The 19,557-nt window shown below is 39.2% G+C and overlaps 2 protein-coding genes across 5 annotated transcripts in view; one reads left to right on the top strand and one right to left on the bottom strand.

The window, feature by feature from the left end:
- LOC103702014 (protein ALWAYS EARLY 3-like) overlaps positions 1 to 2,297 on the top strand; it is a 41,160-nt gene extending 38,863 nt beyond the window's left edge. For all 4 annotated transcript variants that reach the window (XM_039129292.1, XM_039129290.1, XM_039129289.1 and 1 more), the window contains 2 exons: positions 334 to 603; positions 1,747 to 2,297. In XM_039129292.1, the coding sequence (XP_038985220.1) occupies positions 334 to 603; positions 1,747 to 1,944 (468 nt within the window). In that variant the 3' untranslated portion in view covers positions 1,945 to 2,297. The remainder of the gene's footprint in view (positions 1 to 333; positions 604 to 1,746) is intronic.
- Positions 2,298 to 4,426: 2,129 nt separating this feature from the next.
- Positions 4,427 to 15,630, bottom strand: LOC103719991 (protein HEADING DATE 3B-like). The gene is made up of 6 exons (XM_039129288.1): positions 15,089 to 15,630; positions 14,699 to 14,983; positions 13,976 to 14,230; positions 8,100 to 9,085; positions 5,815 to 5,866; positions 4,427 to 5,721 (listed from the first exon to the last, which is right to left on the bottom strand). Exons 3-6 carry the CDS (start codon positions 14,213 to 14,215, stop codon positions 4,744 to 4,746), a joined length of 2,256 nt encoding a protein of 751 aa, XP_038985216.1. The 5' UTR covers positions 14,216 to 14,230; positions 14,699 to 14,983; positions 15,089 to 15,630; the 3' UTR covers positions 4,427 to 4,743.
- Positions 15,631 to 19,557: the final 3,927 nt, after the last annotated feature.

The following is a 19,557-nucleotide window of genomic DNA, read 5'->3' as shown; positions in this document are numbered from 1 at the left end:
AGACGGACGGTGATTGTCTTGATTTCTTAATCTTAACCTTACTGAATATATATTTTAAGAAAAATAGGACGTGCCAATATGGGCAGTCTATTTTTTTTCTTCATGCCGAGCCACCCTCTGGACATATGGGAGTCATCTCATGTTTCGATGACATGACTATATTCTCCATTTTCATCAACCTGAGAAAAATGCTAGCGGTCTTGAAATATGCTCTCAGGAGTTTATATAATCAAGACCCATGATAATATAGATGTACTTCACAATATACCTTGTTTTTACATGATTATGGATTTTATTCGGGTTTAGCATGTCATGACTTGTTGAACTCTTCAGGCTATGTCGTCTCTGAGGGATGGGGAAGATGCTCTCACCTGCATCGGAGAGGCTATAGAATCTAAAAATAATCAGTGTTTTGGAACTGAATCTAGCAAATCGAGGATAAGATATATTCCTCATCCAGGAAATTTCAATAATCAGAATCAAGCAGTTTCATGTATATTACAGCCAGCAACAACTCATGCACTCAGTCCACGAGTACAATTTTCATATGCAATCCCTTCAGAGTTGATTTCATCCTGTGTTGCTACTTTTCTCATGATTCAGGTAAGTTACAGATGGAGTTGCTGAGGATTATGGACAAAACATTATCTTCTGAATCTCTTTATTCTCTAATTGTTTAGTGAGCTGTTTGAGGTTGGCTATGCAGAACTAGTCTATCATAGGAATTGGCTCTGCAAAAGTTGATCTGTTGCCACTCCTTTTCCCTTTTTTTATTTAATCTTTTAATTGTTTTCCTATTGTTCCTGCATAACTAGTATTCCTTTATGCCTTTCAAATTATTGGAAGAATGTAGAAGAAAAAAAAAAGGTTCCCCACTTTCCATGTAAAATACCAGATCTTGTTTGATAAGAAACTAATAAGAGCAATTTATTGAGTTTTTTTTTTATCTCCTGATGTATATTCTTCATTTGAATTGCTTTTCAAATTTTAACCAATCAACTTGTAGGCTCAAGGTTTGTTGTACTGGTCGATACTGTATCATACCGGTATTGAACTAGTACACCATACCGTACTGTACAAATACTCGGCACGTCGCTTTGTATCGTATGGAACTGTATACCGATACTATAATAGAAGGGTGTCGGTATGGGTCTAGTACTAAGATGGTGAATCTTGTATTGGCTCCAGTAAAAGTGATTCAAATACCCACATTCTCTGACGATCCATGTCTTGCTTGCTGCTTTTGGCCAGTGGCAGGGTTTGTGTGAAGCATATTTGAACTTTTGAATAGCCCCAACCAAATACCCCGGCTTGAGATAATATAAAATCAGGGTCACGGGTCTGCTTGTTGACATTATAATACCTTGATTTATTGCAAATGGAATATAAGCACAGCCTCAAAACATTTCAAATAACAAACTTACCAAGCATCTTCTTAGTCTTCATAGGTCTAAAATCTTCTGTTACATTTGACTTTGAGAGATGTGGTGCCACCTTTTGGCAGTAATGGTTGACTAATGCAGCTAAACTACGAATATTTGCACCTTCAATTGTAAGGCTCCTGCCACCTGTTTAACTGTAAGCCAAGGATGTTTTACATCTCCAAGTGCCAATATTACACTCAAAGTTAAATGTTACAACCTATTTTCCATGGGCATACACCTTTTGTTGTGCTTATAACTATCATTTCATCTCACTATTTGTGGCAATATGCATTTCATGCTCCAATTTGTTTTTAAAATGCAGGATTGTGCCGCGAGACAGTATCCTCCTGCTGAGGTTGCACAGATACTGGAATATGCAGTTACAAGTTTGCAGCCATGCTGTTCACAAAACCTTCCAATCTACAGAGAGATAGAGACATGTATGGGCATCATCAAAAATCAAATGCTAGCGCTAATACCATCTTTAAGCACCACTTTTTGTCCAGAGGTTTCAGTGTAATGCGATAAAGATGAAGCCAAGGGAGCCATTTGGCATTTTTGGAATTATTTTTGTTGGTCTTTTATCAGGAAACTCTCTTACATCCTAGTAAGTAGTGGAAAGCGTTAGTTCCTCATGGAAGGTATATCACATTGCATGGACAAAGCCTGATTAGGCAGTACACATATCACAATTTCTGTCAAATCATATGGAGTTGGATATCCTACAATGTGGAAAATGGAAGTATGTATTGAGATGCATATTTAAGGAGCAATAACTGTTTAGAAGCTATGCCAAACAGTAGCCAGCTTTATTTCTGGATTGACTCGCATACAAATTGAAAATGGGAAGGTTTTTCCTTCCCTTGAATTTTATGGGGTCTTGAAGTAGTTTCCTGTTGCTAAGCTAAATCTATGGTCTTAATCGGGCCAGGCCATCTTCACAATGATCCAGCATTGTTTGTAAACACCTTAAGACGTGGTAACATCACTTATAGAGGCATAAGGAAAAACCGTGAAAAACCAGGTTAGCTTGTACATTTGCTTGCAAGAGCGCCTGCCATCTAGGAACATTTTGGAGGCTAAGCAAATTTTGTCTAGTGAATGTGAATTATAGACTTAGCAAGATAGATGGCATTCGTCACAGAATCAATGGTCATGATTTGATAGCTTTGTTAAATTTACGGGGCACATAAGCCATATACATCATCTGCTTGATTATTGCCTTTCTCAAAAAGTGGAGCCTGTTACGAGGATTTTCACAAAACAGGGTTGCAAATGAAATCTGGTTATGAGCCATTCCCGGCTCAATCCTTAAGCAATTGAGGCGGTTGCCTAAGGCTCCGGCCTAAAGAATGCCTCCTGTAGAAAAGGCCTCAAAGACAAAATGGCAAGAAAAAAAACTTTTCTTTGAATTTGCCTTAGATCGGCTCGCTGCAGGAAAGACTTCAAAGACAAAACGGCTTTAGGCCCCCAAATACATTGGGTCGCTCCTATCAGCAACGTAGGAGAGTCCATGTTTTCCTCCATTACTATCAGCATAATTGCCTCTTCTCAAGTGTGGCAATAACAACAGTGTAACCTTCCTTTTCAGTGGATTCAAATATAGCATTTCCTTGAAATTCCTTAATGCGGAAAACCATGGAAAGAACTTGAAAGCAGGCTCCAGTAACATGGATTTTATTTGTCAAATCACGCTAGACCTGTTGGAGCTCATGCACAGAGATGTCAGGCATGGGAGTGTACCACATTGTTGAGGATATTTGTCATTCGGAAAAAAATATACAACATTTCAGGAGAAATTAAAATTTTACATTTGGTCAGTCTCTACCTATGCAAAATCATAGCTATGACGGACATTGGGTCCAATACTTCAAGTCAAATGATATTGCTAATGCTCTGTAATCAGATTGTTGGTCAATCATTTCCTTGTCAGGAAGTGATTAATGTCATATTCAGTTGTTGGAAAAAAAAAACAAGCAACCTTATGCTTTTGCTTCTTAAGCCTATGAACAAGTCACTAAGTTGTATCGCCTCTCCTGCCCAGGGAGAAACAATGGCTAAAACAAATTAAAAGCAAAGATTATTCCAATAATCAAGGCCCAAAAGCATGATAGCAAAATTCCTATCACCTACCCCGTAATTTATTGGTAAAAAAAGCACAAACGATGTCAACTATTAAGACTGCAAGGATGACAAAAAAATTTCCAGATGTACCTTTTTCCTTTTCCTCACCAAACCCTCGAGCATGGATACACCTGAAAATTTGGTCGCCCTAAAGCATGGATATCCTTAGTCGCCAGAAAACTATCTAGTCACTGCACCTGGTACATGACGAAGGTCATTATGTAACATTGACTCAAAAACATGACAATATAGGTTCCCAAGGACAAAATTAGAAGCTATACCCAGAGTTCCAGGGTAGTGAGGATGATGAAAAATATTATAGCCTATATGCATTCCAAACCTTTAAGCAAATCACTAAATCAACATTAAAAGGTTAATGGCTCAATGCCTTGTTAATATTGGATCTCTTAAAAATATGATCATCTAATATCTTCTTGGGCACATCAACAAGCAAAGCCACCATCACTGGATTCCGTATCGCAGCTTCCTAGCAAATTTCATGTTTATTTCACGTTGCAGATTTCCCGACAGTCGTACTTACTCATCATCATTCAAACGTCAGCAATTTGCTTACACCTTTTTTGGAACTCATCCCCCTGACCAACACGATGCAAAACTCTCAGCATCCTAACCCCCCTCTTGGAGTTCATATATTGCATCAATGCACAATTTTCATTTTCCTCATTTGCAAAACCTTTATCGTCCAAGGCAAATCAGAAAGACAACAGCCTAAAAATTCTCAAATCTCTTAAAATTAAATATTCCAATCGCACAACATAAGCACATTGATATTCCTTATAGCCAGAGTTAAACGGACTTAGGTATACAGGTCCGAGATTTCCAAAACTCAGGAATCAATTACATTCACTAAACCTCACTATATATTTGCAATTAATTTCACTTGTATCTGTAATAGCTCATATTGGAGTTTAAAAATTAATGCAGAGGATTTTTTACATACACCGCATATCATCCCGAAGAGAGAAAGCTGCAAAACAACAGTTCATATGCTTCAGATATTTTATTTACATATAGACAACATAAAAGAAGATCCACAACCACAACCAAAATTTTGGCTCCTATAAACAAAACATCCAATATGAATATTACGAGACACCAAATTAACTACATCTATGCCCATGACCATATTGGCTTGTAAAACCCATTAGGTGTACCCTGGAGAAGCACATATGTATTACGAGTCAAGCCGTTGCCTCTCTTCCTGAATTGACCGGAAAATTCGTGCTGCACACTCTGTGGCAGAGCTTGCATTGTGGGGTACAACCTTAATCACATTAGATTGCGACAGTTGTCTTGAATCCTCTGTAGGTGGGGTTACAGGATGGTCTAGTGCATCCCTCCCCTTCCCTTGAACCCTCTCACAAGGACTGCTTGCCGTGCTTCCCTGCAACTCGCAACCTTTAGATACATTCAACTTCCAAGAACAGCCTCCAAAAGCTTCATTCTCTAGATTCAACATGTTACATGAACCCTGTGAGTACTGTTCTGTCTGCTCCATAGGCCTGGTCATAGACCTCACATGCTCAACAACTGAAGTAGGGATCAATGGGTTAACAACCGGAAGCCCATAAGGTGCCGGGAAGTAGTTCAGAGGAACTCCATGCGACCTAAAAGGAGTCCCCCCCATGTCTAGTTGCTGATGAGATGCTGGGACACCATAACCTTGGTTCATGAAATCTCCAACAACTTGAAGCGGCAGAGGGCCACAACTTCCATAAATAGGGGCCATGAAACCAGCAGTTGGAGGACAAAACCCTGTGTATGGTTTGTAGATAAGCCCTTCTGTAGGCGACATCACAGGAACCAACCACTGATTTGTGGGTGATTGGAAACACAAAGGACCTGCTCTGTTATCGGGAGCCACAGGGACGGTTGATGGTTTTCCAGAGCAAGGTTCACAACTTGGAAGCTGATCAAGTTTCTTGCTAAGGCCACCATCAGGAGAAGGGGATGTATGAACCCCCCTTTTCTCTGCGGGGCACTTGATGTTCTGGTTCTGTTCCTGAATATCATCTCTCTGTTCTGTCAGTGGCTGCAATTCTACATTGAACTCAGCAGGTAGGTTCTTTGTAGGCAATTCTGACATAGAACTGTTCGAACCGTGATTGTCACCAAGAAGTAGATGTGGTGATGCAGCGAGCAACTTCTGAACCTGTTTGACAAGAATCAGATTCACTAATTTTCATTGTGTACTATGCATCCAAGTAAATTTTCTAGTTATGTCAAATTGTTGATACCCACTAACCTTTATCAATCTATGCAGCTCAAACAACTGCAATGCAAAAATCCTCTGTTGGCTGCAACAAATAAGAGGGGTTTGTTGATCACACAAGAAACTTCAAACCCAAAAGGTAAGACACTCATCATCACTGTATTTCAGCAACAGTAAACTTTACACAGGCATTTCCTGGCATATATACCTGACAATTTGCTATTTTTCAAGAACTGGCAGAGAATAATGCACCATTATTACTACCACCATGTAAAGCAATTAAGTGAGGTTGGTCTAAAGTCCAAAACATATCTTAGCGTGGATCCTTACTATTAACTTAAAAAAAGGAAGGTGCTATACTGCTATTTTTGGGAGGGATGAGATCTCTCTATTCTCTGGATGATTAGATTACAAGAGCAGTGGGCAGAAGTGACGTGGTGCAAATAAACCATTGGTTTGTAACTGAAACATAATATGTTAAGAAATGTCAGCGAGTGAAATGTGAAAATGAGGCAGCAGATTCAAGCTCGAGAAGAAGTATTGGAGGGACTTATCTGGGTGCAGATACGAATGTTGGAAAGCAGGAGCAAGTTGTAGAGCCAGAAGCATTAGTGCCATATGATTTCAATGTGATTTACTGATTCTTAATGCAAAGATCACTGGCACATAAGATGTGCCAAGGAATAATTCATAGACAAGTGTGATAATTTGATATTGCATTTTTATATGCATAAGTGCTATAGGTTCAGGGATCTCTTAATTCCCCATGTCTACTTTCTTCTCTGCAGGAAGACACCATTCGGAGTCATCATTTGATGAAGGTCAGCCAAGCAGGACATTCATTCCACAAAGACAAGATAATATATTTAAGTGTCTATCAATAGGATATGATGAAAGTTTCCAAACTGTCCTTTTAAGATAAAACTGTTGAAGGGTCATACCTCAGGCATTATTCGATGTCTCTCACTCTATTCACATGTAGGCATAGGTGACAAATTAATGGACACACTCTGCAACTAGAAGCAATTAAAGAGCGAAAGTAAACTAAATGCTCACCATGTATGAACTAGAAACGGCAACACAGAATTGCAATTTGATATCTCCTCCATTAGTTCATGACATGCCTCAAGATTTTCATATACAACATGGCCAAACTATGGTCAATGGATGAGAAAAGACATCCAAGGAAACTAGAAAAACTGTTTATTGCAGAAAATAAGAAAAACTTCTACTAGCTAGTTAAGGTAGAACAAAATCATATACAAGTAGATCATCTGGGGGGCATTAAAATAATCAAGGAAAATGGTGCAACTTAAGCCAGACAATCACATGAGAATAGGAGTAACATAGTACACATGGCACCTCTGGAAGCATTAAGTCACAACTTGCAAACAGCTTCTGGCCCATAATGTTAGGAACATACTGACCTTGGTAAAAGGCACTTTCCATGATTCTATAACATAAACGCTTGTCCCATGCTCTCAATTGGCTCCTAATCTGCTGGATATTTTCTTTACCCTCTTCTTTGTCCAAAAATAAAAAGTCTAAAAGAAAGCTAAAAAATTTTGGAGGTTCAACCATATCACCAATCAAATCAATCGAAAAAAGAGTTATTAGTTCGCCCATAGATTAAATGCAATTCCCACATTTATAAGCAGTAAAGGGGAACCTTCAAATTCCTTTATTGTCACTACTTTCATCCTATATATTTCATTTTTCCTTTTTTTCTCAAATTTAGTGATATTATTCAATGCTCTCCTTTAGCATGGATCTCTGCTTTCAGCAGACACCAGCAACTGATTCATATTCTGAAAAAACAAAGGATTTCATCATACTTCACATGTCTGAAAACCAAATACCAATATTATTCAAGAACAATAGCACAATCAATGATAATAGAACTACACATAAGGACCTTACAAGAGTGATTAAAAGTAATAACTCCCCGCAAGATTCTAAAACGGTTGTATAACCTGCTTTTGCAAATGGCCTAACTACCTATTTGTAAATCTGCATGATTAAATTATGCAGCAGAATTACTGAGACAATGGATAATATATGGATTCTGGGTGCATGATAAGTTGTTAGGCATGAAGAAATTAAGTTGTTTAAAAGAGACAAAAGGTGAAGTGTTAAAAGAACACTGACTGCCCACATGCGACCACCAAAGACGAACTACAATGGTAAAGCAACTTCAGCAAAGAGACAAATTATATTAAAGATCTCTCAATAAGAAGAAACCATCATCATGAGATAAGGAGGGTAGAAGCCTGGATGATATTGTAATGTAGTTGACAAGCAACTAGCATGGTACTTACTTGATGATAGCTGTTCTTGCTGTCCAGAATTGTTTTGGACCAATTACACCAACAACATCATCAGGAGAAATATTCAAGCCTGCTATGGAGTCCATCGACGTATCGGACATTTCACCATTTCTGTCTCCATCTCTCAATTCCAGTGATACACTTGCCTTGTCACCCAGTTTTCGGTAGCAGTTATCCGCCATATTTTGATCCTTGTGACTATTTCTAAGTGATGACTTAGAAAAGCATCCACTTGTCAGCCTAGCATCCCCATTTTCTATAGCATATCTGCTATCCAAGCATCCAAGTTCACCCAGACAACCATTATCATAAGATTCTTGACTTCTTCCAATATCTCCATAGCATGTTTTCTCAATAGCATTTCTGATTCTTATGCATTCATGATCTAAAGATGCCTTGGAAAAAGTTAAAAGTTCTGAAAGCTTCTCTCTATTTTCTGTGTGGAAGGCAAATTCTTCTGTCTGTTCTTTAATTCCTCTAGTTTCTTCATGCATTTTCTCACTATGGTTACTTTCATGTTTTCTTGAATTTACAGCACAAGCACTTTTTTGCTCCAAGGGCTTGTCGTAAGAATTTGACAGCAGGGCAGATGAATTCATGGTACAAGAGTAACTTTCTGCTAACTCATTTACACCAGAGGCAGATGATTTTTGTGTCTCCTTCACAGGCATATTCTTACTTGAGCATTTAGCAGACTCAGAGTGAACGAATGTAGGAACCCTGAAATCATCGTCTTCCTCGCTAGAATTCTTCCTATCATAGACGTCGTGAGAATCGAGCAAATTGTAGCCAGCAATTGAACATGCAGCATGTGAAGATCTTTGATTCCCATGCCTCACAGGTCTTTTGAATTTCCTGATTGTAGAACGAGGAATCTTTCCATTTGACGAGTGTGAATGAACCTTCCTAAACTTATGCGCAGGTGCATCAGGAGGTATATAATATGGAGATAAGACACTCCTCTCGTGACCACCTCCCTATAGCCAACATATTTTGTCAGCATTGGAGCAGCAGAGGCAAGGAATTAATAATAGATGAAGCAACAAACTTTCTGTGATCAGGTATGTCCTCAATAAACTGGCTTAACTTCATCCAACACAGGGGGAGTGGGAGGGGTGGGTGTTTATGAGAAGACAAAAGGTAAAATTTAGTATTAGCAATGAATGTGCATCAGGCTAGGATGGAGACCAGTTAGTAAAACTCAGAGAGAGAAGGAGAGAGATAAAGACTATCAACAAGCGAAAAGGTGCACAATATGCAATACAAGAAACTTTGTATACAAACAAGATGGAAAAATGCAACAGTCAAACTGCTGTGTCAGGAATAAGTGGAAAGTCTAATGTAAATCAAACTATTGTGTCAAGAAGAAGTGGAAAGTCATATGTAAAGTTTTCTCGAGTAAGGAGTGTAGCCATACTGAACAATGGTCAAAGAATAATTTTAACTGAAAGAGCAAAGCTTGTTAAGAGAAACAATAGGATTGGAATTTGGGAGTCATATGAAATCCTGAAATCTTAACTGTTTCAATCACTCTTCAGCTCATGCCTGAACATTATAAGCTGATATTTCAATGTTTTGATAGCATGCCCTCTTCCAGCAAAAGTATTGAAGCCAAAATGGCCTCGTCAGATAAAAGAAAATTAACAAATATAGGGAACAAATGGGATGCAAGATATAATGCAAGAGGATTTAAGGCTATTTCCCACAACAATGCATCATCTATTTATAGCCACAGACAATCAAGTCAGGGTATGACATCATGTAATAAGTGAGGATAATTCGGAGCAAAGCTAACCATAATTACTCATTTAATGCTTATGTGCACTGAATCATCAGCCCAATAAACTAGGTAGTAGGGGCTTCTGAGATGGACGGAAAGATCCGCCAATGATTGCTTTTGAATTTAACAGAAAGATGATTTTAAGTAATACAAAATGTTAGAATGATGAAGACAAGAAAGAAGCAAAGGGTAGACAACGATGAGATGTTAGCATGAGAACTGTATACAACTATCTAAGACCTTCAAGAGCATCATCTATTTTAAGTAACAAGGCAAATGACCCGAAGTAAGGTTTAAGTAAAGGTGAAAAGAAAATGAGTGTATATAACCATAATAAAGCCCTATATCTGCTAATTAAAAGAAAAAATAGCCTAAAGTTTGAATAGAATGACAAAAATCATATTGTAAGGCAACTTTTCTTGAATAATATGTATTCAGTTGACGATTCACCAGATAAAGAAGAAGGTAAGTGCATATAGGAACGTGATGAAGAAAAAGCACCTTGTTGGCACACCAATGCCTTTTGAGTATCTTTGATTTCATATCAACACGGATCAAGGAAGCAAATAAAAATGAAAGTTTCTGTTTTAAAGAGAAAAGGAAAAATAAATGCACATTTTTGTTTTACAGAAGAAAACAAGAATGAAGGAAATATAAGAGTAAAAAGAAATAGAGATGATAGGATAGGGAGAGTGAAGATCAGGGATGAACACTTCTCAAGTATTTCAAAGTTAGAAAATATGACATTAAAGAACTAAGTATTTTATAAAGCTCCATATAAAGCTCCATATAAGGATCAGAAAACTGAGACACACGACTAAGACCTCTCTAGTCAATACTACAACAGCATAAAGGATTTTATAGCCAATCCTAAGTTTAGGACTCCTCAAGACTCTATATGTCTACTTCCATAATTAGAAACTAACTTTTAACAGATTAGAAAACAAAAGATGTTATTCAAGAGATCTGGTAATTATGATTTCATGAACATGTAAAAACCTTCTTACTTTAAGACAATTATATGTTCTATAAGTAAAAACAAAAACAAAAATCGAGCAACTAAAATTTCTCTTTTGTGTCAGCAGACATTGGAACAATGTAGAAAGGAAAATCATACTGTATAGGGCCATCCAATAATTACATGAATATCATTAGGTGACCAGCCATCTCCCCTCTTCCTTTATAGAAGGATTCTTCCTGGAGTCTTGAAAGACAAAAGGAAAAATGAGAGGTGGCGGCATATTTATATGGACCCCACACTTAAAAGTTATTGTCATTTCCAATTCAAAGAAGAGGTGAAATATAGAAAGTCTTTCATGGAAGCACATCCAAACTTAGAATGGAGAACGAGATCAGGACTTCCTTCATGTATGAATGAAGAAAGAAAAACAAAAGAACAGGCAGTTATGGAGGTCCCAGGATGGAAAAAACAAGCTCAAGCTGTCCGAAGAGAACAATGAGAGGGTACAAACATATCTCAACTCTTCCGTAACTTATAAGGCATCTCGAAAGAGAGAGAGCATGAGCATGGCCACATAACTGACTCCTCTTATAGAAGTTCCTTTTTGAGATTTCTCTCTGACCATTTTAAGCTTCTTTTTCCCATCTTGCATCTTTCATTGAAGCATTTAGAAGTCAAAGCAATACTTGCTTTTATTTTTAATCTAGTTATTTATGTGATGAAATGCCCTTAGCTTATTACATTCAATTGCTTGTTATGATACCATACTCTCATTTAATATTTATCTCCTTGGTTTCAGCAGACAATTCATGTAACAAGTGTTGCTATGACTAGTTGGATTTTTTAACCCTAAAAAGAGATTACAAAATTATTATTATCATCAATCACTGAATGCCGACAATTATTTTCCCATTCCTTACCTGCAGAGTTCACTTTCGCTTACCTGCTGGTATGAAACCTCCAGAGGGTTATAAAGGAAGAAGTTGTGAAATTGTCTCCATATTAATGTCAAAAAATCATTTCCTTGCTCCACTAAAAGCCCATTTAGGAAACTTGTATTTGGTTAATATTGTAACTAATGCGGCTGTCACAAGGAAAATTGTAACTTGTGAGGTTCCTTGAAGTCCAATACATTTTTGTTTTAGTCCTTCATTCACAAGGCCATAAAGGAACATTGCATAGATTGTGCCATCTGGCTCTGTCTAATGCCTTTGTCCTTGCTACTGATATTCATGTTTCTCCTTTTTATTGCAAATAACAAAAGGTTTACTCTCTTATTCCATATTCTATGGGACTTAAGGATCTTTTGAAAGGTATGTCCACCCTCCGACAAGCAGCCCATGCTAACTCACCTTAAAACTAGGATTTATTTTGATTCTAAGTAGTAATCAAGTAAAGCTAACACTTTTCAACTGAACATCCTTCCAATACCCCTACTACCAGGTCTTGCTATTCATCTCAGTCCCACTGAAATCTCTTAAAAGCATGGAAGTACTGACAATAGCCTTTGCAAACCAAACAATGCCCCGAGGGATGTGCATCCTTAAAAATGGACATACCTAAAGGATATATGACCTCCTAACATTTCGGCACAATTCAATCAGAGGATCAAATTCTTGAACCAAAGACTAAGTTAAAGATGAAAATTATATACTTCGACCAATAATTCATAATTTATAGCAGTTCTCCCTCTTTTACTGACCAAAAATGAGCTAACTTCTGTCTTTGTGATGAAAACATTCATAACCAGTTTTCTCCTCCACCCCCTATCCCCCTGCACAAATAAAAGGAAGGCTTGTAGGAATCAGAAGTAATCACCTATTACGGAACAAAAAAAAAAGGATAGAAAAACGAAGTCTCTTAGGCTCTTGGGCGTATGGCTTGGGTTTAGGACACTAAAAGAGGACTTTACCAAACAACAAAACAGAATGCCTAAAAAATGGCAGTACCCTGCCCTGCTTGCTGACTATTTTCCGCTCTAAAATACTTTGCAAGTTTTGTCCCTTCAATGTATAGCTAAAACCAATTTGCTTCTAATTTAAATGACATGACCACTACAAAACTCTAAGAAGCTTAACCATGTAGCAGCCATCCTATAACATAGAAATAATAGATTAAGCACATTTTAATATACAACGAAATGTACATATAAGAAATTCTTGAAGTCAATCCCCCATATTCCTTTCTTCCCTAGCATGCCTTCCGCATTTAACTTTCAGTTGTGCTCATTATTACATATCACTCCATCAGCAGCATTGTAGTAAATATAGTCGGGAGCAAGTTTGCGTTGTAACCCAGCAAACCAGTCCTTGTCCTTGATCTTTTATTTTCCACCTAATCTCTTCCACAAATTTATGACATTTGCCACAGCACCTCTCATTTGTTCTGAGAAGAAAGAAAGAAAGAAAGAAAGACTTTACACCATTCAATAATTCATTCTCATAGAAAGCAAAAAAGTGGTTGCACCATATCTTAACAAACCTTGACACTTTGAAAGCAATTCCTATTAATACATTCATGTACATTTTATTAATCGCTTCTTTAACTTATGTAAAAAAAAAAGTAGGGAAGAGATAGGTCTTCTTGTCCTAGCCCCTCACTTCTTCCAAAGAAATATTGGACAACCCAGAACTAAAGAAAAAAAGAATACATGGAAACCTCTTTTTTTTTCTCTTTTAATCTAGGCATCTATGTGAAAAAATACATCTGAATCCAAGAGTTATCGCAATCTTTATTGATTATATTAAATTGTTTCCATGAGCTTATATAGAAGTCCATGCATTTGTCTTATATGACATGTATTTGTACTTCTACAGAAGACCAAAACTACTGGTGTTTATCAAGCTTAAAAAACAAATTGTCTGGTTGTATATCAAGGCCCCAACCTCTGTTGGTAGTGTTTGGAAATCTAAAAGTAAGAAATGGGAGAACGCTTGATCGTATTTGTTAATTGACAGTAAAAGACAACTAGCATATGCAATACTGTTACATGAACCTAGACGTCTAAGATTAAATGTGGTCAAAATAAATATGAGTAAAAGCGTGCCATCATAAGAAGCAAGAAAGCATGCCAAACTAAGGTCATGCCACAAATGGATGGAAAGAAGGGTTCATTAGAAAATTGACCTGGTTTGATGCAGAGGAAACTGGGGTGCTGGCATTATGTGGTGGAAGAGGAAATACAGAAGCAGCTGTAGAATTGAATCTATGTGAAGGGATGCTGAGCTGTTCATACAGGGCCATCTTGTTCCTAGGCGGTGCTCTTGGACCCCCTTTATCTGTATCATTCACATGAAGCCTTGGAAACATGGGTCTCATGATCTTTTCATCTTCCTTTCCTCCTTTCACCATCTCCCAGTCTGGCATGCTCAACACAAATCCCTATCAGGAAAGGCAATCACTTAATGACACTCGAAACAAGATCCCTAGATTTCCAATATCTAAACAACCAATCCCAGACTCCAAGAAAGCAATTCTTTAGTCCAATTCAAGGAAAGACCAGAGAAATTGATTTCTTGAAGTAGAGCCCAGGGGAATTCTTCTCCGCAGAGTCCAGGCGAGAGTGAAAAATCCAAAACTTGCTACCCTGGGGAACCTCACCGAAGGAATTTAGAGGCACAAGAAAACTTTTTTTTAAACCGGAACAGAAGCTTATATTGATTAAAACCCAAAAATCTTATTACGTAATCCAGATAAAAATCCAATTTTTTTACAGCAACCGCTGAGGGATGCCAAGAACCAGTTCTCTCGTAGTAAAGACCCCAGAAAAAGGATCGCTCTCCAAACGAACGTAAAAATCTCAAAACTGCGGCAGGAACTTTAAAACAGAGGCACAGGAAAACTTATTACCAGCCGGAATTGCAGCTAATGCTGAACTACAAATACTTGCGACAAAACCGAGATCAATCTATGATCCTTTCCTTTGAAATCACAGCGAGACCTCAAGGACCTAAACTCCCGCGACGAAATTCTGTGGAAAATCCAATATTTCGGCCAGGAAAAAATAGTAGCATCGAAACCCATGATGATAGATGGTTTGACGAAGGGAGAAGATCCAAATCGCTCCAAGAACCCAGAACAAGAACTCTTCTTCCCAACCGAGAGCAGAAATCCCAAACCCTTGGGGCAAGAATCCTAAAGCAGACGAAAAGGATAACTTACTATCAGTGGGAATCGCAGCTAATAATGAACTCCAAAATTCTTACCAGAAGTAAAGAGCAACTAGATAGATATCCAAACCTCTTATGCGAGACCTCAAGGACTGAACCTCCCGCAGCGAAATCTCGCGAAAATTCCGATCTTTCAGCCAGAGAACAACATTAGCATCGAAACCCGAGAGGAAAGATGGTTTCACGACGGCATGAGAGCGAAATCGCTCCAAGAACCCAGAAAAAGAAGTCTTTTTTTCCAACCAAGAGCAAAAGTCCCAAACGTTGAGGCAAGAACCTTCGAAGAGACACGAGAACACTTGCTACCAGGAACTCCAAGATTCTTTCCCACAAAAATCCAGATAGATACCCAGCTCTCCTGTCGAAATCGCTACGAGACTTCAAGGGCGAAATCCAGGGGACAAAATCCAATCGTCCAGAGAGGAAGCAACCAACAATAATAGCACGAGGAATGAAATCTTCTTCCTGGATGGAAAGATACCAAGAGCGAGGCGGGGCGAGATCGCGGAAGGAAAGAGCGTAGAAAAGAAGAGGAAAAATCGAGAGAAGGGAGGAGGGGGCCGGGAGAGAGATATGGTGGGGTGGGGTTTTCACTTCTCCCTTGGGCTTGCCCCTCGTTCGTCCAGGGAAAGCAACGGGAAAAGCGCAGGGCATTGCAGGCCCCGCTGCCAGCTGTGACAGCTGGCGCCCGGTTGGCGAAACCATAGTGCTACTTTTAGCCACATTCGCACGTGCAGCGGTGAGGATCTGACTACTTTTATTTTAAACGGAAAAAAAAAAAAAAAAAGTTTAGTTGCCAACGGCAAAAAGAAAAGGAAAAAAAAAAAAAGTTTAGATCGCTCGTTTGAATTCCTCCCTAAATCACAGTCCCGTATTTAACCCACCACGTCTGACTCGTGTATACTAAAACTTAACGTTTTTTTTACGTGGGCTGCTCATGCTAATCTCCCAGGAACACAGCCGGCAGTATCAAAAAAAAAAAAAAAGAAAATAACTCAGTAGAAAAAAAAAACAATAGAACTCTGAGTCCAAAAAAATTCAATGGAGTGATAAGCAGTATAGGAAGTGACTCAGTCAGCAGTCATGTTCGCTTTTCGGTAAACATACATGGTCTGAAAGGCATCACACTTCCTCACCAGCCACCGTATGTCACTTAGGAGCGGGTGATCTGATCTCTCCTTTCCTCATCCAGTATCCACCCAAGCAGCACGACTGAGTTCTCCTCAAAGATGATGCTCGTAGCCCCTAACACCTGTCTCGCGTAGAAAATACCCTCTTATGCAGCTCAGAGTTCAGCCCTCAATGGATGATGCCTCAAAGGCATGCCTCTCCCCCCTCCCGCAGCAATCAACCTAGAGTCATGGTCCCTAATCACAAAAACAGCTCCAGCTCTGTCGCCTCCGCTTGACAGACTCCTATCAAAATTCTTCTTGAGATGGCCAGGGGGTGGGAGCTCTCAAGAAACAAGACAAACTTGGGTGCTATAGTAGCAGAAAGGGAGTCCCAAATTTCCTTAGCCATCCCAGATGAAGCAACCATAAAAGCCTCGGTGACCTCAGCAGCCTGATAGCGTGCCCTGTCCACAATAGTCCTTAGGGGTGACATTCTGTCCTCGAAGATCCTCTTATTTCTATCCAGCCAGATATGATAGGCCAAATAGGCACAGGCGATGCCCCACCCGGCAATGCTCAACGACTCCAAATCTATGTAGCCCATGGGCATACTGGCATTGCGTGGCTCATCATCTTGAGTGCACCTGAATTTGCTTGATAACAAAAATGTGGCAAATCCCACGAACGGCTATCTTGAAGAAAAAAAATCCTGTGATGCATGCACGAGGGAAGATAATATAAAATGATCATTTTTATTTTACCATGTGTTCTATTGTTTGCATTTTAAAGTAAAAATTAAAGAGTTGGTGAAATTTCTCCCCCAAAGTTCATCCATCAATAATTCAAAGAATAAAAAAAATACATAAAGTGTTATTCGTCTGTATTTCTTTCTTCTTTCTTATCAAGCAATTTTTTACTTTTCATCTATCCATGAGATCTTTCTCCTCCTTCCTATGTCTCTTTCTCCTCCTCCTATGTCTCTTTCTTCTCCTCTGAATCTTCTTCCTACCCATCCCACGTATGTATCATATGCACTACAGGAAAAAGGGATGATGCCAACGTATACATGCCGACGCTAGGTAAAAGTGTCGGTAATTTTGGCTCCAGTGCAAAATTGCTGACGCCTTTAAGTAGCGTTGGTAGGGATAAAACTAAAACGATGCTAATTAGCGTTGTCGAAAGCAAATTTGTAAGATGATGCTTCTAAGCATCGTCAGAAGCCAAATAGGGAAAGAAGCAGACGGTGCTTAAAAACATCGTCGGAATCCTACTCACTAAACTCCCCGTCCCCCACTTAACACTAACTTTTTCTTTAAACCCCTTAAACACTAACCTAAGACAATGCTTATAAGTATCATCGGAGAAGACTTGGGCCAGACGACGCTTAAAAGTGTTATCGGAATCCTATGGTCCAACCGCAATGCTCAACTGCCAAGTCTCCTTATAAAACGCCAATGCCCCAAGGCGATGGAAACCCGAGCTGCTGTCAAAGAGAGAGAGAGAGAGAGAGAGAGGAGAGGAGGGAGTGCATGTACTCCGCCACCCGAACTAAGGCAACGGAAACCCTAGCTGCCCGGAGCAGATCGGTGTGGGGGAGCAACGGTCAGCTACCTTGCTTGGCATATGTCTCCACCACCACCCGAACCAGATCTGCAACTGTGTTCTCCGGCGACATCACCACGAGCACCGGCCCTATGCTCCATTGATCTCCGGCCACTGAGGGAGCTTCAAGTGGTTCTCCGGTAGCTAAATCGGCGTTGCTCGGTCGGAGGCCCCCTATGCCAGGCCATAGAAGGAGGCAGATCGCCGCTCGATTGTGGGGCCTCGGAACCTCATGGCGGTTCCACGATGGTGCAGAAGTGGCCACTGCCGACGCGAGAATGAGAAGAGAAAATGGAATCGAAGGCGGAGGTCGGAGTTGAGGTTTGGGTTGGGATTAGGGGATGGTATATAATTTGTAAATTGTAAATGGAAAAAGTTAGCATAAGGCTGGCTGCTTTATGCATTCAAGACATTATTGTGATACTTTGTTGCTTATTTAACTAGAGAACCGGCATATCATAGTTGTTACTGTTGCTCATAGCTAACTTTTTTGATGAGTAACAACATCAAACAATCCTTCAAGTGTGATTTTTAATGGTGTGATTAATTTGTGAGTAATATTTCTCAAGAAAATTAATTTTTGAGTAATAGTGATGGACTTGAAAGCCTCAAAATTAACTGTCGATACTTATAAACATTGGCATTTTATCGCTAATTAACGACGCTTTCTAGCAGCATTGACAGATTTTGTTGCCACTCTCACATCGCTGAAGCTTTTGCAATGCTTTTTAAAGCACTGACAATACTTGATTTTATTGTAGTGATGGTTACGGACTATATACTGGTGAGCACAATGTTCTAAAAATTGTATATATCGACTTGCTTTGAGGTATATATTGCGTTGTTGTTGGGTATTGATGCACTCAGAATCGACCATAGCCGATGTGACAGATCAACCAATCAAAGCTCGCCACAAACCCTCCGATCAACTAGCCAAAACTTGCCACATCGTCGACCTCGAAGGCACATGGAGAATCCTTTAAATTTCAAAATCTCCCCTAGATGGCGACACCTCGGCCACAATCACAAATAGTTTCCATAACTATGTGACGAAAGATCGAGATGCACGGAGCATGATGCTTGAGTGAAACACTTGCACATAATTTTTGGGACGTGCTATCAGTTACCAAAAATGGCCGATCTGTGCTCTTGGATTTCTCGGTGACATGCGCCAACCCTCACCTATATAAATAGTTCCCAAAGGATCTTATAGGTAAGTGCACTTAAGCTTTCTTATGTTATTGTACTACCACCATGTTGCTCTCATAATACCTCCATTGTTCCCTAAGAATCTGTCTGACTTAAGAATTTGCAGGTCTCCATTTGGACACACTCTGATAAGAGGATTTCTCTAACTTTCCTGTTTTAGGTCAAATCCAATGTCATAGCGAATGTTCAAGCACAATCTCCTCCGCCCAACATCACCTCGAGAGTGACTAGCATGAGAACCATCACCACCTTGAAGACACATCATGATCTTCAGCTGACCCTTACGGTCTAAGTAGCCAAATATCCGAGCACTCCAGTTGCTCAGCTAGCTCAGCACCTTGGTCGAGCTGAACAATGACAACAGGTACATATCAAAGAAACTTGAAGTATGTATGAGAAACTCTCGAGTATGTATCATCTAAATATATGCTATGTAATGGTAGACGCGATATCCTGAAAACTATGTATCAATTTGTCTAGATGTGTATTGATTTTCCTAAAGATAGATCGTTGTTGGGCATGCATCAAATGAGCTTACAATATATACCAGAAACTCCTCAAATGTGTATCACCTAGATATGCATCATGTACTAGTGAACACCATGTTTTGGAAATT

The sequence above is a fragment of the Phoenix dactylifera genome, chromosome 8 (genome assembly GCF_009389715.1).
Source record: "Phoenix dactylifera cultivar Barhee BC4 chromosome 8, palm_55x_up_171113_PBpolish2nd_filt_p, whole genome shotgun sequence".
Lineage (NCBI taxonomy): Eukaryota > Viridiplantae > Streptophyta > Magnoliopsida > Arecales > Arecaceae > Phoenix > Phoenix dactylifera.
This window is presented reverse-complemented; position numbering and strand designations above follow the sequence as displayed.